At 34.9% G+C, this 25,422-nt stretch overlaps 1 protein-coding gene across 4 annotated transcripts in view; it reads right to left on the bottom strand.

Moving 5' to 3' along the window:
* Positions 1 to 3,362: 3,362 nt before the first annotated feature.
* The window catches only part of Prlr (prolactin receptor), a 159,462-nt gene continuing 137,402 nt past the window's right edge, over positions 3,363 to 25,422 (bottom strand). For 3 of the 4 annotated variants that reach the window (XM_003470174.4, XM_063258059.1, XM_063258060.1), the window contains 7 exons: positions 25,241 to 25,373; positions 23,737 to 23,906; positions 19,831 to 20,000; positions 15,826 to 15,967; positions 14,382 to 14,481; positions 13,397 to 13,466; positions 3,363 to 11,524 (listed from right to left, as the gene is read on the bottom strand). In XM_003470174.4, the coding sequence (XP_003470222.1) occupies positions 10,517 to 11,524; positions 13,397 to 13,466; positions 14,382 to 14,481; positions 15,826 to 15,967; positions 19,831 to 20,000; positions 23,737 to 23,906; positions 25,241 to 25,373 (1,793 nt within the window). In that variant the 3' untranslated portion in view covers positions 3,363 to 10,516. The remainder of the gene's footprint in view (positions 11,525 to 13,396; positions 13,467 to 14,381; positions 14,482 to 15,825; positions 15,968 to 19,830; positions 20,001 to 23,736; positions 23,907 to 25,240; positions 25,374 to 25,422) is intronic. The other variant, XM_063258061.1, reaches the window with a different exon arrangement.

Here is a 25,422-nt window from a genome sequence, read left to right on the forward strand (position 1 = left end):
GCATTAAAAATTAGTGGCTATTTTAACATGCCAACTACTTTAGAATAAAATAATTTTTAAAAGATGCCATTTGTAATAGCAACAAAAAATTATATAGCGCCTAACAATGAATCTAGTATAACAAAAATGAGCGATATGAAAAAATAGCTTAAAGTGTTAGTGATCAGTGTAGGTGAAATGACAGCTCATGTTTATGATTAGGAAGACACAGAAGGGTGCAATGTCTCTTGGAATTAATACATAAACTTAACTCATAATCTAGTGATCAACAAAAGTTTTCGGGAAACTTGCAAAATTCGTATGATGAAAAAATGACTAAGAATAGCTAGAATAATTTTGAGTAGGGTGTGGTGTGGTAGAAAATAATTTATTGGATAGCTAGATTTTGTATAAGATAAGGCAAGAAATCAATGAAAAAGCAGCACAGGGATAGACAGAAAAACATACCAAAGTGGAGACTCAGATTAAGACATGGGCACATGTAGAAATTCAGCAGATGACAAAGATGCCATAGAAGACAAGCAGATAAATTATGAGTTATTCAAATATAAGGTGGATTAATAGGGAAAATTTAAAATTAAAATAACAATGTATCAGTTCATACTCCTAAAATAGCAAATATGAAATCCTCTGACAGCACCAGGTAATGACAAAGTCAGGGACAGATGGAAGCTCCTAAACTGATGTTGGGGCTGTCGCTTTCACAATGACCTCGCAGAGAGAGCAAATTGTTAATATTTAAGAAATGCCAAAATATGATTTTTATGTCACGCAATAATTCTGTCTTTAGGTTTGTATCTAGAAGAAACCCTCCAAAATGAGACTGGCATAGAAATGCCCATTTTAAGGTCAATTAAAATAGTAGAAATAAAAAGCTCATATAGGGAGCTTAATGAAAAGTAAACATACATATGCTTACAGAAATTCATAACCACAAAATAACTATATTACTTACAGATGCATGCAATCAAAAATAGCCAAGAAGGATATAGTAGACATATATTACAATACTTGTGGTGTTTCATGTGTTTAAAAGTGTTGAGAAAGGTAAGGCAAAATATAATTTATGAAGTTTGATGTTTCTAAATAGCTTTTTAAATGTGATTTTCAAGTATTTGTGCAACAAATGAAAGACCACAAAAGGATGACGAAGTCACAGATGGCGTTCAAGTGACAATATAAGGTGATTCTGGCTGGGAAAAACTGAATAAAAGAAAATGTCAGTTTTTGGTAATCAGATTTGCGGTTTCATCTTTATTTGAAAAAGTTGATTGTATCACAGATTTGGAAATTCCTTTTGATTTTTCTTATTTGTTTCTAGAAGAAGATCCAAAACACGTCTGAGTGTCCCCAGCACGCATTTCCAGGGCTCTAGTCTGGCAAAGGAATAAAGCCCCGGGGAACAAGAGGCAATGGAAAGAGAAGATGTAGAGCTTAGCTAGGTTGCAAGGAAGATTCAATTTTGTTTTAGACTCAGCAGGAAGATGAAATTAGAGACAGGGCTGAAAGTTGGATACAAATATTTGTGTCTGAAAAAATGCCTCAGGAGACTGCCTGAAAAAGTTTTATCACATGTCTGTATCTTTCTGGAGAGAGTTAGAATGCCATTTTCTGTTTTCCTAAAAAATATATTCCAAATCATGTCGGTTGAGGAAAGGAAAAAGCTTGTCTTGAGTTTCATTTATAAACACACACACAAACACACACACACACACACACACACACACACACACCATTGCTCAGGAAATATTTTATTAAGTTGATTTAAACTAAGCATTTTTACCATTGCAAAAGAATTTGTTCTGAAAAGTGATCAAATAATGCATTACAAAGTTACATAGTTCAGCAACCATGTCAGTATTGTCCATGTAAAATAAAACTATTGGTAAACACCATTTAAATTTATCTTGTAATTTTAAATAATTTTACAAGTAACAGATGTATCATCTTAAAATGTAACTTTGTCATTTACAAATTCCTTTAAATACTTTTATAAATCTAGTAATAAACTTTCTGAGTTACTTTTTATTGTACCAGTGTTTGTTATCCAAAACTCACATGATGTTTTATTTGACTGACATCCTCTAATTTTTTCATTAAAAAATACTTTACCACAATTATAAAAACATCTGTGCTTCAAGTCAATTTGACTTCCGGTCAGCTTCAAATCATGTTTTAATGTGAACCTAATCATAACAAGAGAGATGCTTAACATTTGTATGGGCAGTGGCAACTCTGGTGGGTCCTGAGGAGTGGGTGGATGGGGTTATATAGATAAAAGAATCCTGATTATAGGTATCATGACAGCTAACGTGAAATATATTTATATCAACAACAGGTTCAGTTTCCCCTGCTGAGGTTAAAGGAATACAAAGCCAGTTGAAATTTCTAGGAATATCTAGGACTCTGTTGGAGGCTTTTCAGATCATAGTTCTTGACTTTTCCATATTCTTATTCTTCTCCTTCAATGCCAACGTGGAAGCTGGAGCTCTAATCCCTTAAAAATGAGGTAGGTTCAGGATATATAAAGCTCAGTAAGATGAAGGTAGCAGTCTTGACTGGGTTAAGATTTCAGAGGGATTCTGGTAAAATGTTGGAATATATAATTTCTGGTTTCTTTCAGGAAAAAAGTACAATACTTCTTAAAAACTAGGTGTTATTTACACAACCCATCAATCATCCTAAAGACCGTGTGACTGGAGACTGACACTCTAAATTTTGCAACTTGAAAATATTAAAGGACCCAGAAATGAAAGTTTCCAATAGAAGCACAGGAGAGAGTATTTCTTTGCGTGAAGCCAAGTTTGAAAGTCTTACATTCATATCAGAGAGCAATTGCTACTTTTTCAGTAGGATGTGGCATTAAATAATTAGAAGGTGGCAGATAGCAATTTGCAAAGCACTGTCTTACACACATGCTTTGACAAACCGGTGACACTAGCAGAAACAGAAGATGAGTTTTAGAATGAGATGTGTTATAAGGTATCCATTTACACTTCACCTGATGGAACTTGTCAGACAAGATGTTAGTAATATTGATGGAATTCAAACAAATGCTTCAACCTTTTTTGATGGGTTGGTGTTTCCTTTATTTCACAATATTTAAACAAGCTTCTCTTATTTGATCCCCATATACATGGTTCTATCTCATTTTATTTTTATCAGCCTTTAGTATGACAGGAATGAGGGAAAAGAAGGTAATTTTGTCTTTAATCATATGGCAGGATAAACAAAAAAAGATGTTTTGGTTGAACTTAAAAGAGCAACTTCTTGATTAAAGATCTAGCAGCAAAAACCTAAATTTCATCAACCACATATGTTATTCTACATGTACTCATTTCAAATAAAAAAAAGACAAAAGATACACAAGAGAAATAAACATTTATTGAGCCAAATACTGAGCTGGGTTTTTTGAATAATGACATAAGTAGAAATATAATAATCATGTTATACTGGGATATCCAAGATTTTATTTGGCAAGCATTGTTTTTGGCATGCAGTAAAGATGAAAATATAAGCATAGCAGTTAGCATAATCTCCCATCGTACTGACAAAGGTTTAACAGTCCATTTAAAATAGAAGGACACAGATGAATCAGTCCTTGGAAAACAGGAACCATAATGTGCGATAATCAAAGAGTTATACAACGCAAAATGCAAGATAACAAACCAGATGACTATAGTCTGTAATTCTTTAAGGCTAAAAAGGAAAAAGAAATGACATTATGACAATAATATAGAAATGAATTTTAAAAACTAAACTGAGATTATTTCTGATAAATGGCTGATGTTTTCCACATCATAGTGTATTTGATGGCTAAAGCAAATAAGGAAAAAGATTTCTTTTTAAGGTTTTTAGAGAAATTAAATTGTATTCCTGATTATTTTCTCTTCTAGAAAATTGTTTTAGCAATCTACGTGTAAATTTGCTCTTTTGCATTTCAAGTAAGAAAAAAAATAAAGGAAAGATGAGAAAGGCAGGTAAACATTTACTAGGCACTGAGTTGAGTATTTTAGTAATCATACATGTTATCATGGCTTTGGGCAAACACTGTGAAGTGACTTAGAAGAAATAAACTTGTACTCTGTGATTTTTTTATTTGATGACTATGTACTCATTCTGAACTTTACGCATCAGCTAGTGTTTCTAAATAAAATATAACAGTGTAAAAGGTGGTTACTCAGAAAACAGCAAAAATCTGCAAAGTGCTGAATTAGAAGATGTACTCTATAAAAATTACTCCAAGAATATATTGTAACAATCGCTTCTGGTTTTCCACTCAATGTGAAAGTTTTGCTTGGCATTTTCTAGGGAAAATGAAAAAGCAGAGGTAGTGGTAGCTTAGAAAATATGGAACCTTGCACTATGGCAGAGACTTCAATATGGCTTTGCAAGAGACAAAATCACTCAGTGGGCAGGGTGTAGATTGCTTTGGTTTCCACGTGAGACTCTTAAATTGTTTCAATGAATAATGAAGTGCAAAAGCCAATCTTATTGTTCAGATAACACACATGAAGACTCAGTAGTCACATGAAGCCAAGTAGAGGAGTTGACATTTAAGTAGTTGTTAGATTGTACTTTAAACACAGTGCCCAGATCAGCTGTACAAATGCATATACTACTTTAGACAGATTACAGAAAAAATTAGTACATTCACAGTTTCAACAAATATATTATTACATATTTTTAGTTTTGTTTTATAGACATAGACACGATCATACTGAAATTATATATGCATGTTATGTCATTAAATAATAATTTTCATTTGTATTACATGATGTTTCATGAGGAATATATATTTTAATGTGATGTGTGGTATTTTTGAACACAAAATAGTATGCTGTAAAATAATGGTAAAAATCAGTAATGTCATGTGACAAATATATATGCCACTGAAAAAGAGTCAAAGCTTGAGATGCAATATCGTTCTATAAGCAGACCTGAAGGAAGGTTATTACGACTCAGAGGGAAGCTTGGCATTTCAATGTCATGTTTTTCAGGACTTTTTAAAAACAAATAATTTTTCAGAGGAAATTTTGCTATATAGTTTTTCAGTTTTAGATAATATGATAAAAAGAACCTACCTTAAGGTTTGCTAAATGTGTGCAAAAATACTCAGTATTTGAGGTTTATCCAGGTGACACATAATTTGACCATAACTATCAAAGATTATTACTAATATTACTGCTTTATTTCTCAAAGATTTTAGAGTTGTTTCTGTTTTTAAAACAGCAGCAGGTAAAATGTTAACTGATTAATACACTAAGTTTGTCTTTGAGTCCATCTGGTCATTGGGCTCATCATACAAACAGGTTATATCTTTCTACTGTATGTGTTTCAATGCTGTTGAAATTGAATTTAGGGTATAAATCAAAAGAATTGATATAGACAGAATAGCTGCCAGCCTTTGGTGTGAATTAATTACATGTTCAGATTTTATAGCTATAAACTCAGAAAATTAATAGATTCTTCATTTCACTAACATGTATGTGTAGTGGCTAGTCTTGGCATTTGTTATTACCCTGAGATGCCCAGAACTTTGGAAATATTCTATTTTCTTGTTTTATTTTTGCTTGAATTGAAATAGATGCCAATATGCCTATACCATAAATTACTTTCCTGAAAAACAAAAGTTTGGGGAGAATTCCTATTTGATTTACAGATGATGTATTTGCTAACCATAAAATAAATCTAGGTTGCAATTATACACAGTTTCTGGTTAGAATGTAAAATCTAAAGCAATCATTCTATATATTTGTTTTTCTCTAAGACTTCTAGTATCTACTCAACAAGATTTATTGATGGCCCTCAATTAACTAAATAATGAATATAGGCTCAAATCATTACTCAGGCAAATCTCTAAATGGTGTGTACATGTCACCCTCAGTTTGGGCTTGGATATCTGCATGGCTGAGTTCACATTTGACCAGTTCTTTGCAGGACCAAAGTAATTATTTATGAACAATTTTGTGTGTGGCAGAATCTATGGTTGCTATTGCACATATTTAACCCTTAGGAGAAAAGAGGCAGGGACAACCTACAATATATGTAAAACTAGGAAGGAAAAGGAGAAACAAAGATATTAAATCTATTGGACTTTAAGAAATGAATGTTTTTCTCCGAAGGATTTTTGTAGATACACTGACTTAGGAATTCTCTGGTTAGATCAAGAATATGTCAGTAAAGGATACAGGCCTTTAACCTAAAATTTTGGATTACTTGGATCATGAGAATTAAAGACAGAGCTAGAAATGTTAGAAACATTTTTGGCCAACTCACTTATTTAGCAAATGAGTTAAGTGGTGGCAAGGATTTAAAAACTTAAACAAGGTCGTCTAGCCGGTTTGGTGATGGTAAAGTGATCTAGAGCTGAACACTGAGTTGTCAGTTAGTCTTACTAAGAACAACATTGTGCTTGAGTACAAAGGGCAGAAAAGGAAGTTTGCTCACCGAAGAACACACAAAACTTTATCAATGGCAGATCTATGTGAGCAACACTAGGAATGTTGGTTCAGTCATTAATATTTTTCCATCTGTGTGCAAAATTTCTAAGTGCATAATTGTCTTTTTTAGGCACTGGCATGCAATTCAATGACATTTAAAAGTGCATCAATGTTTTTAATTGGAGAAGCAAGAATAATAAGCTGATAGATTTATCTTCAAATCATAGCCAGACTCAATTTCTTATCAAACAAATTAAGTTACACTATTCACATTAGCTGTATGATGATACAATTAAACAGTACACAAAAACCATTAAACATTGTGCTGGTTAGTCCTTAGATCATTTTATCATTCCCTTTCTGGCCTCTCATTTTTCATCTCTCAATTCATTTAAAATAAATTCATATTAGATATATTCTACTTTCCACACAATATAATCTTCTTGCAAAATGAAAACTTTTTTAAAAAGTAAAGGCACTTTCTAAAACACATACAAATTGGTTTCTTTCTTGTCGACTGGTGGGAGATAAGGAAGTTACTAAAGGCAGGGTCAACCCTTTCTGTGAATAATGGGCAGCAGAGGTCAGGTCAAAAAAGGGAAAGCCAGTTTTCTTGTGGAGGTGAACTGCTACTTGGAACTCAGGTGCCTCTGGGGCCTCTGTTTGCTCATTAATTCACAATTCAGTTGGATCATCATAGGGCAAGGAGTGAAACTTCTTTGATCATGTATAGGCAGCAAGGGATCTATCTCTTTAGACTAAATCAGTTTGAATCGTTAGTCCGTAACAGACCATTAGGATTGATCTTAGGCACTTAGGAAAATTTAACATCTACAAAAATCAGTGATGTGGCTAATAGTAACTTGTGCTCACATTAGGGGGCCCTTTTCACATTTCTTAAAACTGGTCAGATAATGTTTTGCTATTTGAATCATAAGCTCCCAGAAATCATTCATTGACTGTACCCAGGTTCCAGTGCTTTATAACTTCAACAATCGAGTCTTTGTTTATAAAAGTATGACTTCATAAGTCAGAGCATAAAACTCCTTAAGCCACTTGGGAAATGGTTATTCATAAACTGTGATAAATAGTCAGATGTTAAAAAAAAAAAGTTTTGAGGCTGCTCGAATATGTGAAGAATGAACAAGATTGGCTTCATTAAAGATCAGTTCCACAGTCACTGAATCTTCCCGTATGTCTTGGGCCATTTCTTTTGGGCCTCTCATCTCTATATGTGTATTTGCACACAGTCTTAGAATGTGATTCCATGTCTATATAACTTATAAAATATGCATGAAATAGGTTAAGATCAACTGGAGTTGATGATTTAAAATGTAAAGTATGGTGAACATATCATTGATGATTACTTTGTATTTCCATAGTGAGCAATTAACTCAATTATGTGGCAGCTTAATTATGGTACAGGCATTGGTTCAAATTATCTTTGTAGGGAAATATTTAATGAGTCATGGAAATGAAAAGTAGTAGTTTAAAAAGTTCTTAGAGATTATTGTTTCCAATATTTTTTTTTCCAGAGGAGACTAAGACCAAGAGAAGGGAATTGGTCTCTACAAGGTAAAATATTTAGGACTAGAATCTAAGTCTCTTGAACCCTGGTATGCATTCTTGCATATAAACAACTATCTTCTTAATATAAAATATTTTAGGCCATTAAAAAATCTCAGAGAGTGCTAGTTAATCATAACATTGATAGAATTGCAGACTTGGTTTTATTTAATGAGTATTAATTGGTGATTTTTTGAGATTTAGTTTGAATCTTTATCCAGTGAAAATATTCTTTATATATAAAATTATATTTCAAAATCAGATTATCTTTAAACTTTCAAATTATAAGATACATGTATATAGATATTTAAATTTTATAATATTCATATAAATAAAATATCATTATGTACATTTTAAACCACTAATAGATTTCTTTTTTTTTCCTCTTGGTCTTCTTACTGACAGGATTGCTCATTGCAAGTTTCACAGACTTGATCTGTGCTTTCCAAATGAGGACTCTTTGCATGCACTGAAATAATCTTTGGTGGAAATGGTCATGTTAGGACAATGCTTCTCAGGTTTCAATGTACACAGCAATCATCCAGATCTTAAATGCAGATGTTGATTTTGTAAGTCCAGCCTGGATCCTGAGATTTTACCAAAAAAAATTTCAAAGAATGGCCAGTGATACCACCGCACAGTTGCTTCTCAGACACTGAGTACTGAGGATATAGTGACTGAATGAGAGTGGCAAACTTTATGCTGCCTTCGCTCACAAGATGTTTATATATCGTACTGTTTGAGATTTTTACTTTTGCAGTCAGAAAGCACTGGCAAAGTATTCATTTTCAATCCTGTCCAGTCCCTATCAATATTGAGCTGGATATTTAACTCTCAGGGTGAACTCAAGTCCAATCAGTGAATAAAAAGAATGGATTTGTCAAGAGGTGAAATGAAAAATATAAGGAGGTCTTTGAAACAGTAGATAAGCAATGGATGTTGCCATTAAAATGGAGATCCAGGCTTTGACTCTTCTCAAGGAGCCTGTTCTTAGAACTGATACACAGATCCTCACTCCCATACCTTGGGCTTTGGAGATATCCTCGTTCTACAGAAGTCTGGCGTCCTTGACATTTGGATATTTCTGGTACGAGTATTGTACCTACCTCTGCCAAAGTCTGCAAATAGGTGTATTCCAGAGACATACTAACTCATGGTCTTTCTTAAAATTCTGCTGCTGCCCAAGCATTCTCAGAAAAACAAAACAAAACCTCATAGATGTTAAAAGTCATACTTCCTTTTTTTTTAAATGGTAGCTTTATGAAGATGAATTTGCTAACAGGCTGAAGCCCTAAAATAGCCCTAAAAGTCACAGGATAAATCATCTCTGGTCTGAAGAGAGTCCTGAAACCCTAGGTTGGTGGTAGTGGTTGCTGTTTAAACTACTCTGGACACAAAAAGAATCAAAGCATATATCCTCTTGTGTTGGAAACAATTTCATCATCTATTTCCTGTGGCATTTTACTCCACAAACAGGGACTGTAAATGCACTGTGAATATTCATTGTAACTTAGCAGCAAGTACTGTACCCACTGAACACATAAAGAGTTGTACTGGGAAAAATAGAAAATAGTCTTTTGTTTTATCTAAGCAATAGAAAAATAGTCTTCAAAAATACACTGTTAAGCTTATGGGTTTGTATTAAAGTAGAATCCATATATACAGTAAGGCAGTATTTCTATTAGCATCCTGTATGATTTTTTTTAGTTAAAGATTTCCTTTTGGGAATTTTTTTTCACTAATCTAAGACTCGGGTATAAAATATTTATCTGTCCTGCTGAAATGAAGCAGGAAAACATCCTAGAAGGGTTCAGTACATGAACTTCATTTGCCTCTTGTGTGAGAGAGTTTTACTTTCCAAAACCATACTGTCTAGAGACTTTAGAATGAAATAAAATTTAGGGGAAGAAACCCATTCTTGACACATTCAAACTATTTTGAGAAAAAACTAGCATTGTCACTTTACTTGCATATCACCAATGTGTTAGTAAGGTACAGGAATTTGTATAAACAATTTATCAGTTTTTCTGGAATGCATTTTCATTAAATGTGTTTTATTTGGATAATCCTAGTAAAATAAAAGGGTAATGTGAAAGTTAGGCCATTGGTTTTCAGAATATGTTTTCATTTTCTGTGCATCTGTCACCTTCCTGTGCAAAACCATTTTGGTCTTTTCATCTCCTTCTGACACATACCAAGCCACGACAGCCTCTCCCAGAGGACACACCTTATTGGTATGCCACTCAAAAGTACTAAGCAATGTGCTTTTATTTCATTGAACACTTACATTTTTATAACTAATAGCAAAAGGTTAATCTACAAATCATGGAGAAAAAATGATTAGTTCTGGAAATCAGCTGTAAAAGAGGCAAGTGGTGGAACACAGAGCATGAAAAGGAGTGAAGTAGTGTTATTCTATCCACATTCTTGAACATTGGCTGGCAAATCATTTTTCATAACTCTGTAGTGTTACCCGAAGAAAAACCGCATTTTCACCAGTCGTTTCATTACTCAAACTGCCCATGAAAGGAGTGCGTGAGGCTTGCAGGATCCAGGTAATCCGAGCCGCCCAGATGGAGTCTGCAGTTGCTTGGTGTCGCAGTGAAGCAGCTCGTGTCTTTCTCAGCTTGATTCTGCTGAAGTGACCGTGGAGCCTCCTTGTTTTGAGCTCGTGGATCTGGCACTAGCACCAGGATATTGTTATCTGTAACTCTGACCACCTTGACATACTCTTTACTAATTTCTGAAGCCTGTGGCTTCTCTGTCTGGTCAATGCTGTTTTTCTGTTTTGGGGTCAATGAGAGTGCTCCATCTTTGTTTACCTTGTGAATCTCCACATAATCCAGGGTTTTCTCAGGGATGAAGGGGGTCTTTTCCTGGGGAAGCAGCCATGCTGTGTCTTGCTCAGTCTTAGCAGGGAAGCTTTCCACCTCCATCTTCTTGACTGCTTTTTCTTCCCCTCCAATCTCAATGGACTTAGAGAATTTCAAAGCATCTTTGACTGATTTGTCTAACACAGTGGCCAGTGCAGCTTTGGGACCCATGGGCAGCTTACATACTTCCGCAGTGCTGTGGTAAGGAGACCTGGGCTTGTGCTGGCTAGGCTGTGGCAAAGGCCAGGTGGATGATCTGGATCCGTTGGTATGAAAGTTAAAGATTTTGCCTTCTGTGCTTATGTTCAGGGGGTCCCAGGTGCAGGTAATGTTTGCTTCCAGATTTTCTAACTTCTCAATGACTTTAGGAATATGGAAAGTGCGAGGATTGGCCCAGGGTCCCCCACACTTTTCAGACAAAAGGGAAGGGCTGTCACAGCTTCCGTGGCCGGAATCATTGTCGCGATCTGGGTGTCGGAATTTCACACCTTGACCTGGGTATTTTTTTGAAAAAGATGGCATTAGCTGCTGGTCCTCAGAGTCATTGACTTCTAAAAACTCCACCAGCAAGTCCTCACAGTCAGAAGTGGGGGGAAAGCCTTGGCATCCAAAGGCAGTCAAGAATTCTTCAGTCTTGCCTGTCTATGGAAACACAGACACAAAGAGAGATAGCTACTCGATTTACCACATGTATCACACTGAGTGATGTCTTTTCATTACTTGAGCAGGATGGGTATGGCAGCAGCCTCACATGATTTCCTAAACAACAGTCACCTATGTAGAAGTTCATCTATAATCACCTTCTGCATACTACTCATAAATACGTTTCTTTAATTTATGAGTTTAACTTAATTTCTCTCTAAGCAATAATGACTCTTAGTTTAATGGGCAAGTAGGATACACACATATCATACTATCAAATAAACATCAAATAACTATCAAATAAAAAGGCCTTGGGAAATATCTGAAGCCACAGGGTTCATATAAGGATCCAGCACTTGGGCACTCACCGGCGGAGTAGTTCCGGATTCACTGCTGGTCTTCTAACCTCTTCCACCACTCTTTAGATTGGTGATGAGTTAATTCCTATCTTGTTCCTTCCCTGCCAGCTTCATCTTTCTCTCCCCCTCTTCCTGTTTATTCTCTCTTCCCCTTTCTCTCTTCCTATCCTCTTTTGTCTACTCCTTCTACTTAATTTCCTCTCATTTTCCTCCTTTTCTTCCTCTTTTTCCTTCTTCTCCTTCTGTTCCCTCATTTTGCCTATTCCATATTTTCATCTCTTCCCCATTCTTCTTCTTCTTTTGTCTTTTCTTCACCCTCTTTCTTCTTCCCCTTCTGTTTTTTCTCTTTCTCTGACTTAGGTAAGGTGCTGGTGCCTATGCCTTAGCTGTATTACTTGTAAGATACAGATGACTTTGGACAGACTACTCTCTGAATCTTATCTTTTATATTTTAAAAATGAGAATAATACTAACAAACTTTAAAACAATACTTTAATAATAATAATATAATAATAATAGTAAAATACTAATAATACTTTTAAAATGGTGGGAAGTTTTGAGGATTAGAGCTAGTGAAAGGGAGAATATTACATTTTTTTCCATCTTCAAATTAGCTGTACTATCATTAAGTCTGAATGACTAGAAGGTCGAGATGTGAGTTACACTGTAGTTAATTTAGTCTCGTGAGATGTTGATGCTGGTTTTATAAAGATCAATGCTAGACTAGATAGTGGGGAAACAGCATTGGGCCAGAGCCCAAACTCCTAAACTCCAGCTCTTACATTGATATTTTCAACCAAAAAGAATGACAGACAAATCAAATTCTCTGGGACTTACTTATCAACCTCTCAGTAACTGGATCAATTGGAATTTGTTTTTATATAAAGGTACTGTCTTTTTAAAACGAATCACTATTAATGTTAAGGTCAAATTGAAACCATACACTTCAACTGAGAGAGAAGTAAAAAATATACTAATCTTCCTTTTCATTCAAAATACATTTAACTTTTGATTCTCCTTTGGCTCAGTATAACGTGTCTTAGCAGCTCCCACTAGACTGACCCAATCTTCACTGATTGAAGAAACTGATTGACAGAATATTCTATTACTATGGCCTTATTCAAAGAACATTCAAGTGACAGCATCTACCAATGTATGACGTAAGTGGTGGTTGTTGGTCCCTGTTTTACAGGAATCAAAATATTTCCTCTATTACTAAGTTGACTATTTGTTCGAAATAGTTCTCTGTACGCTAATAAGCAGTCCTAAATCTAGCAAGTATTACCATGCATTAAAAAAATTTTTTTCTCTCCATACCCTCTGACTGTTAGTATCTGATAGTTGACACCCTCCTCCCTCACTCCTCTTTCTGCTAACACACATGCTGATGAGGGGCACAAGCTAGAGAACAATGATGAAGGCGTAGCCTGCTTAATGTGCAAGGTGTGTACATACGTACAGTTAATGACCACAATGCAGTGATTCACATGCAGTCTCTGCCTGTGGTGCTTACCTCTAGCAGACGAGTATCAAATCCTTTTATTTTTGGCCCAGGAACTGGTGGAAGGATGCAGGTCATCATTCTATAAAATCATTTGAGAGATTAGAAAAGTGACTCATCTTTTCACGTAGCAATTTTTACAAGATTGATTTTAAATAATTGTTACTACATGAAAAATTCCGGAGTTGTATGAAACTAACAATAAATGATGAAGATAATAATCTCAGAGACCTACATAAAATTTGCTCTGGCTAATTCAGAAAGCTGATTATGAGCTAGTGGATTATCTGAATTATTTGCTTTTCTTAATTTTAGCTATTCTTATCAAATTTTTACTGTTTCACAATTGTGAGTCTTCACTTGATGGAAAGAGCACCTGCTTCAAGTGGGTCATTTTTTTAACTTTTTTTATACTCATAAAACATTTTTTATGGTCTAACACACTGCAAGTTAATGGCTAAAATGAAATTTTCATTTATCTCCATACTTTCATCATGTCCATATTACTTTTAAAATTTTATTTAAAAAACCAAGAAAAGACATTCTGAAAATAGTTTATAAATAATCCATGAAATTAAAAAATGCATCCTTATAAAAGAAACAAACAGAATTTCAAAACAAGATAATAGGAGAGTAACATTTACATAATGTATTGCTATCCTTAGAGTAGTTACTCTGCGTACAAGGTACAGGCATGAGATATTGTACAAATAATGTTAGCACAAACTTTTCAGTGAACTAAGAGACACTAGCAGTATAACTATCTTAACTATCTTGTATATACACGCATACATATATAACATATATATATTTCCCCCTTCCATTCCTTCTTTTTCCCTTTCCCCCATCATAGTTTCTCTTTTCTTCTGAGCTGAATAAGCGAATAGGACCCAAAATATGAAATAGATATTGTGAATTAGGAAGAAACTATTCAAAAGAAAGGAGAATCTATATTATTGTTTTGCCATTATTCCAGGGTTGAAAGATAGTGAAGTACCTGTAACCTTTGAAAGCCACTGCCCAGACCATAACCAAACAGATGACAGCAGAGAGAATGGCCACAAAGATCCATGTGGTCTCGTCATTCATGTTGAGGTCTAAAAAACAAACAGCCACAAGAGACGACATCGTTAGAAGCAAACCAGTCTCCGCATGTAACTTTGAACACAAGTTCACTGTCTTTTCACATAAAGAGCATTTCAGTGTATGTGTAATGACAGGTTTAATTTTTTCCAATACTATTAACATTTTAACATGTTGAACATATTTTACAATATTCTGCACATTTTAAAATCCTTTCACATGTTCTTTTATTTGATCTTTAAGGGAGGAATCCACGGTCAATTGCAGTAATGATAATAAAAGCTAACACTTACCAAGTTGTTACTAAATACCAACAATCATATTAAGCTTTTACAATGTCTTGCCTTGTTTCACAGGTGAAGAAGTCCATAAGTGGTTATGTCACTATTGAGTAGCAGTCTGGGATTAGAACACAGGCTTTCTGCTCCTAATACCACTGCTTTTATTTAGTGTAAGCCAGGGTAAAAGTCGATGCATGTCCTGACTCTTAGTTGTTCAGTGCTTTTTCCAATGCCAAACAAATGAACCCCCTCATACTTCAGTCAGACAAGTTGTCAGAAGAGCTGGACTTCATAGTGTTGATCTGTGAGACTCCTAACTTCACTGAGTTTCAGTTTCCTTACTTTTAATTCCTAGTGGCAATTACATTTGCTTTAATACATGAGAGAGTTGGAGATACTGAGCAAGATAAAGACACTGTAAACTGTAAGCTACTTTAGAAATACAAGATGACTTGCTCTGGTACAGAATACAAGAACACATATTTATGGCATTTTGTTAGCACTGAAAATCATATACTGTGCCTTGGTTAAGAGACTAACATAAAACTCTTTTCAGAGACTAAACAGTTCTCACTTCTGAGTTGATACCTTATAAATTCTGGGAGAATTACATGGTGGTCTTGACTGGATCCTCTAAATGATGGGGATGAGACAGATGGGGAGGACAGAATGACTAATCCTTAAATCCCCTGAGCCATGCCTACAGATTATGCTAAAAACAGAACCTCAGTGACAGTGACCCAGGAAGCCAGGGAGTGATGTAAACTCTTCCAAATATCTGTGTGTTTGGTAAAGAGATTATAAATCTATCTGTGCTTATCTTTCTGGCTAATGTTGAAAATGGTTTCTCTATTAGTAGTAATTACATGCAAAAAACATTTTTTTTTTGGTCTTTTGAGACAAGTTTCTGCTATGTAGTTCAGGCTGGCCTTGAGCTCACTTTGTAGTCCAGGCTGGTTTTGATCTTGCAGTAATCCTTCTATTTCAACCCTCTGAGTGCTGGGATTACAGGCATGCAAATTTACCATTTAAAATATCTAGGAGTACAAGCAAAAGGTAATCAGGACACTTACGTACCACTAGGAATTTCAATGGAGTGCTCTTCGCTCCACTTACTCCACAATCCATGATCTGGCTTACAACGAACATGGACAAGGTATTTGTATCCTGGGTAGAAGCTGAGAACCTTAAAATTTGTCTGCTGCCCTGCAAAATATATCTGAGGAACAACAAGGAGAAAGTTGCTTTTGAATTTTGTCATGAAGAAGGAAAATTTCCCCTAAATAATAACTTATGGAAGGCATTAGGGTGGAAAACCATACTTAGAAAACAGCATGCTTTCATTATTCTGTTCTTCTTTTTCAGTTCTATTTTTTTTTTGTTTTAAAATTTTCTCATGGAAAGACCCAACCAAAAAGGAGAACTATAGACCAATCTCACTAATGAACATTGATGCAAAGATTCTCAATAAAATACTAGCAAATAGAATACAGCAAATCATCAAGAAGACTATACATCTCATGGTGTATAGTGGGATTATTCGAGGAATGCAGGGATGGTTCAACATACGCAAATCAATAAATGTAATACACCACATCAACAGAGCCAAAGATAAGAATCACATGATCATCTTAATAGATGCCGAAAAAGTCTTTGATAAAGTCCAACACCTTTTCATGATAAAAGCCCTACAGAAACTTGGAATAGATGGTATGTGCCTCAATCTCATAAAAGCCATACATACCAACAGCCAACATTACACTAAATGGACAAAAACTGAAAGCCTTCACTCTAAAATCAGGAATAAGACAAGGATGTCCACTATCACCACTCCTATTAAATATAGTTCTGGAAATATTAGCAAGAGAAATCAGACAAGAGGGAGAAATAAAAGGAATAAAAATAAGAAAAAGAGAAGTTAAATTATCATTATTTGCAGATGACATGATACTGTACATAGAGGACCCCAAAAACTCCATTAAAAGACTACTAGAGGTAATAAACAAATTCAGCAGCATAGCTGGATACAAAGCCAACACTCAAAAATCAATAACATTCCTGTAGACAAACAAAAAACTCATTGAGAGAGAAATTATGAAAATATCACCTTTCACAATAGCGTCTAAAAAAATTAAATACCTATGAATCAACCTAACCAAGAATGTAAAAGACCTGAATGCTGAAAATTATACTACTCTAAAAAAGATATTTAAGAGGATACTAGAAAATGGAAGGACATTCCTTGCTTTTGGTTCGGAAGAACTAACATTGTGAAAATGGCCATACTCTCCAAACTGTAATATAGATTCAATTCAATCCCCATCAAAATACCATTAACATACCTTGCAGATCTAGACAAAATATTCCTAAAATTCCTCTGGAAACAGAACAAACCTAGAATAGCAAAGGCTATTATGGGCACCAAAGACAAGACAGGAGACATCTCAATTCCTGACTTGAAACTATACTACAAAGCCACAGTAATAAAATTAGCATGGTACTGGGAAAGAAATAGGCCTGAGGATCAATGGAATGGATTGGAAGATGCAAACAGTACTACAAAGACACTCAGCTACATTATATTTGACAAAGGAGCTAAACATGTTTACTGGAAAAAAGATAGCCTCTGTAATAAATGGTATTGGAAAAATTGGCTCTCCACATGTCGAAGACTGAAAATAGACCCATGCCTATCACCGTACACTAAAGTCAAAATGGATTAAGGATCTAAATATTAAAACAGAAACACTAAATCTGCTGGAGGACAAGGTAGGTAAAATTCTTGGAGACATAAGGGTAGAGAGAGTAGTCATGAGTAAAATGCAAACCACATGGGAAATACTTCAAAGAATCAACAACTGGGATCTCATATTACTAAAAAGTTTTTGCACCTCAAAAGAAAAGAAAATACACAGAATGGGAAAGAATTTTAGCCAATAATCCCTCAGACAAAGGACTTATATTCAGAACATATAAAGAACTGAAAAACATCAAGCCCTCAAATTCAAAGACCCTTTCCAAAAATGGGCATTGGAGGTGAACACACAGTTCTCAGATGAAGATATATAAATGGCAAATAAATATGAAGAAGTGTTCATCATCACTGGTCATTCGAGAAATGCAAATTAAAACAGCACTGGGATTTCATCTCAACCTGGAAAGAATAGCTGCCATCAAGAAAACAACTGACAACAAATGTTGGTGAGGATGCACAGAAAAAGAAATATTTTCCACTGTTGGTGGGAGTGCAGACTGGTACAACCACTGTGGAAATCAGTATGGAGATTCCTCAAAAAACTAGGATTGGAAGTTCCATTCAATCCAGCTATTCCCCTCCTGGGTATTTTCCCAGAAAAATTAAAAAGGTTATGTCACAGTGATATATGTTCACCCATGTTCATAGCAGCATAATTTGCAATAGCTAAATATTGTAAACAACCAAAATGTCCATCAACCACAGAGTGAATGAAAAAAATGTATTTTTATACAATAGAATACTATTCAGCTATAAAAAGGATGATCTTGAGGCCTTTATAGGTAAATGGAGGCAACTTGAGAATATCCTTATTAGTGAAATAAACAAGACCTTCACTAGTAAATATCACATTGTCTTTCTAGTGTAAAAAATAATAATAACTAACAGAATAATGGGATTCAAAAAGTATAACAGATATTGTAAAAGTGAAAAGGAAGGAAAGTGTGCTGAAGGATATAACAGTATGCGTAGTGTTTACGATAGATGACCATATTACTAAATTTATTAGATCATTGAACAGAAGAGATTGTACTGTCAATGTTTGTCGAGCCACTTTTTATGCTTTGATTTTGTAACTTTAACAACTATTGTTAAGACAACAATATGTAATGTGCCAACTAGCGATTTGTTAATTTTTTTGAATTCTGTATTCTACTTTTTTCTACTTTGCTGTTTTAATGTTCTTTTCTTTCTTTCTTTCAATGAAAACTTAAAAAAATAACATTTTCTCGTGAAAAAATTCAACTGGTTTCTATTCTTCCATTTAGAACCATATTTCAAAAAACCCTCACAAATATTCCACACACTGTCAATTCTACTTCATGCAAGATAAGATAATATTATAAGTAATTAACATTATAAATATAGAAGGGATAATAAAATTGAAAAAAATATTCTAAGTTCCAAGGAAGTAACTGATTGAAAGATTATTAACTGGTGTTAAATCTATGTGATGCATCATTTATGGTTTAACCAGACACATGTTGTGATATGATGCATTATGAAGGACATATCACCTCTGAAGCACATACAGCAAAAATTGTTCAAACAGAATCTAATCAAGAACTAATGTCTGGTTTCAGGAAATGCAGAGGTAGAGAAATCAGCCAATGAAACCACGGAGAACAAATCTGACAATGGAAAAGGTGGCTTATTCTATTGATTAAGTGACTTAGCCCTCTGAGTGCATTAAAACCAAAAGGATATGGTGACCAAAGACTACCTGTGGTCCTGAAGTGGATTCTAGTTCGACAGAGCAGATGTGAAAGTTATTTTTGAAACACATGGTGGAGGATAAATGTGGACTGGATATTTCATGTTGTTAAATGAATATAAATAAATCTTTTTATGCATGGTTCTATTATTTTGGTTATGTTTGGAAATGTCTCCTCTAGAAGACACATATTTAGAGATAGAATATCATACTTCCTGTAATATACTGTATTATTTCTTTATATTGAAGTACCTTAAAGTATTTCTTTACAAACACAGCCATTGACCATAGGTAGAACACACTGGGATATGCCCATTTCTTCCCTCAATGTAATTTATGTGCTTTCATGGGTGTCAGAATCTAAGATATACTTAGGAAGGAAGGTGGGAAACAAGGAGAAGCAAGTTTTATAGTGCAAAGGACTATCTCTGGGAGAGCAAAAGATGAACCCTTTCCAATTCCAGTAGAGGCGAGAAGGCCTTTCTATATCTGGATGGATTTTGTCTGCATAAGGAGATATATGGTGGTCTACTAATTGGATAAGTGTTCTCAGTTGTGGGATTCAATCTTGCTAAAAGACATGGTTTATTCAAAAGACTTCTGTTTGACTCACCTCCCACTCAACTGCTTTCTCATGTTTTAATCGAACTTCATACTGTAGTAAAAGCCAGCCAGATGCTGTGTCAGCTAAGGTAGGTGGGACCCATTTTATCCATAGATATGGTTTTCCGTCTTCTGGCTGTTGTATTTCCAAAGTCACATTCTTAGGAGGATTTGGCTCAACTATAGATATAAGAGAAATTCCAGTTGCATTCATTGGTTGCACTCTTTATTTGGCCCCAGCTTTTCCTATCATGAATTGCATTTTTTATTTATTAGCCCACTTTTCTATTGCATTGTGAGCTACTGGAAGACAAGAGCTTTTTCTCTCATATTTGCATTTTAGGCTAAAGTTTGTATGGTAACCGTAATGTGCGCAGCTGAGGTTTCATTCTTGGTGTATTCTTCACTTCTACCAAATAAAGTCAGATACATCTTTGGTTCATCAATTACATTTCACATTTAATGTTTATAATACTCTGAATGTTAAATATTATCTGCTCTTCCAGACATATTATTAAAATGTACCTTGAGGTTGAGCTTTTTTGGTGATGATCCCTTTATGGACCTCTTAGTAGCCTCTTGGTCCATTCACTCACTCTACAGATATTTACAGAATTCCTAACAGTAAGATGAGTGCTCACTACATATGACCTACATAAACCACCATCCCTGCATCATTTAATTCCTCCAACAACACCCTACCATCCTACTAATATACCCATTATAGAGAGAAGAAATCAGGTTAGAGGAGGTAAAATTAGTCATCTAAGATTTTGTATTTGCTAAAATTTATATTTGACCTTGTGGAACAATATGATCTATAGGCTGCTCTCCTTGGAATTAAACTGAGGAAAGAGAGGTGCAGAGATTACCAAATTTGAGGCCAAAATGGCCAAAAGCTTATTAAAAGATGCCATAAATCTTTTAGGAAATATAAATCAAGACCACAGTTAACTACCATTCTATACCCATTAGGAAGGCTAGAATTTAAAAAGGTGAATAATAACATGTGTTGGTAAAGATATGGAGAAACTGGAACTCTCATACCTTGCTAATGGGACTGTAAATAGGTGTGGTTGCTATGAGAAACAACTCGAAATTTCCTTTAAAATTTAAACAGAAATGCCATATTGTGCATTGGTTCTAATGTAATATATATTAGGTTCTAATATATATACTCTATATAGGTTCTCTTTCTATATATATTCCAAAAACTGAAAAAATGTTCAAAGTAAAAACTGTATATAAATTCCCATGGCAACACTGTTCACAATAAACAAAAGGTGGAATAATTCAATGTCTTCCAATTGACAAATGGATAAACAAATGTGTCTACAGCCACATATTGTATGATCCCATATACATGGAATATCCAGGTTAGGCAATGTTCTGGAAACAGAAAACAGACTAACATCACTAGCAGCTGGGAGAGGAAGAAATAGGTAGTAATTGTTTAGTGGGTATGAAGTTTCCATTTAAATTGTAGATTTATAGGGAAATAATTTTAAATAAGTTATTTCCTTCCACTGGAAGCTAGAAGTAGATAATGGTTGTGAAACATTATAAACGAACTAAACCCACCAAATCACACACTTTAAAATAGTGGTTTTGTTATGTGTATTTTACAACAATTTAAAACAACAAAGGAGGCATGACTCAGATTCCTGTAAGTGCGGGCCCTGGGAACACCTCCCTATGGTGAGGTGCTTGCAGTGCTTACGTGGCTCATCCTGGTCTTGCCCTTGCAGTTAGTAACGTTTTCTCCATTCATTTATTACCTTCCCCAACGGTCTTATGCCAGGTGGGGAAAGACTGTATAATTATCGTGTCTTTGGAATTGTGAATTGTTTGTCTCAAAAATGAACTTGAAAAAAATTCACATGAATCTCAGTGCTTATATGTTACTGAGTAAAAACAAAAGATTATTTTATACACACGAAGCAAACATTTGGGGCTGGAGATAGCTCAGTGGCACAGTGCGTGCCTGGCAAGCAGGAGGTTGTAAGTTCAATTCCTGGTTATATATATGTGTATATATATATTTATATGTATGTATGTATATATATGTGTATATATATATTTATATGTATGTATGTATATATATGTGTATATATATATTTATATGTATGTATGTATATATATATAATAGACATTTTAATATTTTAAGTTATACAGATAGTCAGCAATACCTTTAATAAAAAAAAAATTCATGTACAAAAGTCCAAGGTGTCCAGAATGAATCCATATGGCAAAATTTCTAGACCTCAGAAATACTGACATTTTGCACTGGACAGTCCTTTGTTGTGAAGGGACTATCCGACACATGATAGGATGCTAGGTAGTATCTCTGGATTCTAACTATCAGAAGTAAGTAATATTCCTATCTTCTTTAAGTTTCAACATTCAAAACCATTTCCAGACACTGCTAAAAATCTTGTGGGAGGCAAAATAGCCCCCAGCAGCCCCAAAATAGCCTCACACCATTTTAGAGTTCTTACCTTAGCTAAATATTACTCAACAATAACAATGACAAAGGAATCAATTTTTGTGCATTTATTTGCCAATGATGTATGATACAGGGTTTAGAATATTTTAGGAACACTTCTTTTATTATTTTCAAAAATGTGATCTAACACATATTCCAGTGCAACATAGCAGGGAATTTGATTTCTAGAATCAAAGCTTATTGACTCTATACACACATCTCAATTTCATTTTTTAAAGCATTCTCATTTTCTTTAATGAGCCTCTAATTTTGTGGACCAAATTCATTATAACAGTCACTCATCTCAGAACCTTCCTTGTTTTCATTGTTTCATGCTCAAATATTACATTCGAGGGCAAGAAAATTCAAGAAAGAGCCTACAAAAATGGCTTATCATCTTAAAGACATCTCATTTCAAGTGAATTTATACAGTCAAAATTTATTTTATTCTTACTTGTCAGTGGAATTGCTTTTTTGTTTTTCTTGAAATAAGTTCAAATTCAATTTTTAACCTGCTGCTCATTCTAGTGATTTGCTGGAAGATAAAATATTTAAGTCTGAACCAGGGTAGTAGAAACTTTTCTGGTTTATAATCAACCACTCTTGCCAGGAGGATGATATAGAAATGGATACTGGAGGATCCCAGCCTGATTTTCCTTATTGGGTGGAATTAGGTAAATCAGAAAGACTTGAATGACCTTGAAACTAGTTAGCTTCACAGATTATTACCCAAGACAAGAATGAACACAGTCCTGGACAAGCCATCTCTTGTCCTAAGATTCATTTTATCTCCTCCCTAATTACAGAAGCCACTGTAGCTATGCCCAATTGCCTGCAGCTTACTGTTGATTATGCAAAGCCAGGAACATCTCTCAGGCTGAGTTTGTTCTATTTGGCTAACACCTTCACTAAACATTGTATCTATAATTTTGGTCTTCAGCCTGGTGCCCAAGTAACACTATTTGTTTCCCAACATTTTATTTGTAAAATAATAATTTAGGTTGTTCCTAAGACACGAATTTGGGGTAAAGCAATTTCTGTAGAAGCAGAACCAGATAAACTTCTCCTAAGAGCTGCTACTTCATGAAATAGCTCTATATTCCAAAAGGAAAATGGAAAGAAATCTCAAGTTTGCCGGGGAAGACGAGAGTGCAGTGTGAGGGCAGGAAACACACATAGAACATTTATGCTGGATACAGTAGGATGGAAATTAGGGTCAAGGGAAAAGAAAAGAACACAAAGGTCTTCAGTGCCAAACTTAACTGCCATGAATAACACAACGGCAAAAATTAATTAGAAATACTAGTGGACAAGATGTGAATAGTCTCACCTCTGTTTCAGGGAACCCACCCATAAGCCAAGAAGATTCAAACTGAATTCGGTTAGAAGTCATGGAATAACAAACCCTCCACTCACTGCTTTTCCTCTTACCTATGTAAGCCACATCTACCAAACGTTCATCCGAGGCACTGATTCCCATCTTGTTAGTAGCGTATACTCTTATGATATACACTGACCACAGACTGGTGAACTTTTTACTAAAATAACAGGAGTTGGGACCACTGGTGTTGTAGTCTGGACATTCATAGATGGTATCCTCTCTGGAAGACAGTAAAATATTAGGAGTAAATAAAAATAATAACCAGGCTCATTTTTATTTCTTTATAGATCAACACCACCAGATATTCAACATACAAACACCAGAGCAGAAGAATAGATCCCTGTTCTCTTCCCACAGCAAAAAGGGAGAGAACAGGGTTAAAAAATGTTTTGGAGTCTCGATTTCTCTGTCTTTCATCGATCCTTCCTTTCTACTAATATTTTTGTGAGCTTTGTGATACATGTTTCCTGCCAATAAATCTTTGCACTGTCAATGGCCAAGGCATTTACATAACCAAGGTATTGTAACCAGGACTTTCTCACTGGGCAGCATTTTTTGTACATACATATTGAATTAGATTTGCAAAAGAGGATTCAGAAGAACCAAACTAATATCAATAAACTTCAAGTAGTATTAAGTCAGCAACAGAGTAAAGTGACTTTGAAAGCAGCTAGTTCAGTCTGAAGTAGCTCATTAGAGTTCTTACATTTTGACTTAGGAACCTCAATTCCAGATATACCACAAAGGTACAGAGGCTTATCTAATTTTGGTTAACAGTTGGAGATCCTGAAATCTGTTTGCATGATACTCTTTTGTGTTCCAGATTGCAGGACAGCTTTTTGTACAACTGAATGTAGTCATCACAAAGTGGACCAGCTCTTTCCACTACAAATACACCTTTTCTTTTTTGGTGTAAGATACAGCTTCTCCAAGATTTACAGGAGGGTCTCCTTGTGAGTTTAGTAATACTATCATCCAGAGATGATCTTTAGTCCTCGTGACAACATTACATCCAAATTCACCCCCCCCAGAAGACCCTGATTCCAAATCAGCAGTTTATAAGGAAAATTCTTCATCACGTTTTTGATATGCGTTCTTTATTTTCTTGGACATGAAATGAATTTGAAAATCTATTGTACTACATTTGTCAAAGATTTATGGTATTTATTTACACAATTATCTTGTATCGCAAAAGTAACTTGTTTACCAAGAAATTATAAATGACACAAGGTAATAGATAAGCATTTAGGATTAATTAGGACTTAGAAAATACTTGTATGGGATGTTGGATTGCAACCTAAGCTTGGAAGAGGTGATTTATAACATTACAGATTTTGTATTGCTTCTGTGGCTGATGGGCTTATGTGGATTGAGAGAGATTGTAAAGAACCTCAATGGGGCAAGGTGGGCAGACAATTAGATTCTCTGTCTCCGGTGATATGAGTCTGACTGGTGTAAATCCAGGGGAGTATGGTCATTAAAACAGAACTAATACTACTTTGGCCAGGAGTGTGTAGACACTCTTGTGAGTATGGTAGGAGAGAAATGTTTTACCCTTCCTTGTAGTAAGTCAGTGTATAGTTGGTGGGAAGTCCTCCGTTGGCTCCTGGCTTCCACCAGCATGTGAATGTTTCTTTTTCAGGAGAACTACATTTAAAGATGACAGGTTTTCCGGGAGGTGACTCTCCTAAAAAAGAAAAGCCACAGACATTGGAGTCAGCGTTGAGGTCTATTCC

Source organism: Cavia porcellus, unplaced genomic scaffold, assembly GCF_034190915.1.
Source record: "Cavia porcellus strain 051 isolate PalLab524CR breed Dunkin Hartley unplaced genomic scaffold, mCavPor4.1 scaffold_11, whole genome shotgun sequence".
Lineage (NCBI taxonomy): Eukaryota > Metazoa > Chordata > Mammalia > Rodentia > Caviidae > Cavia > Cavia porcellus.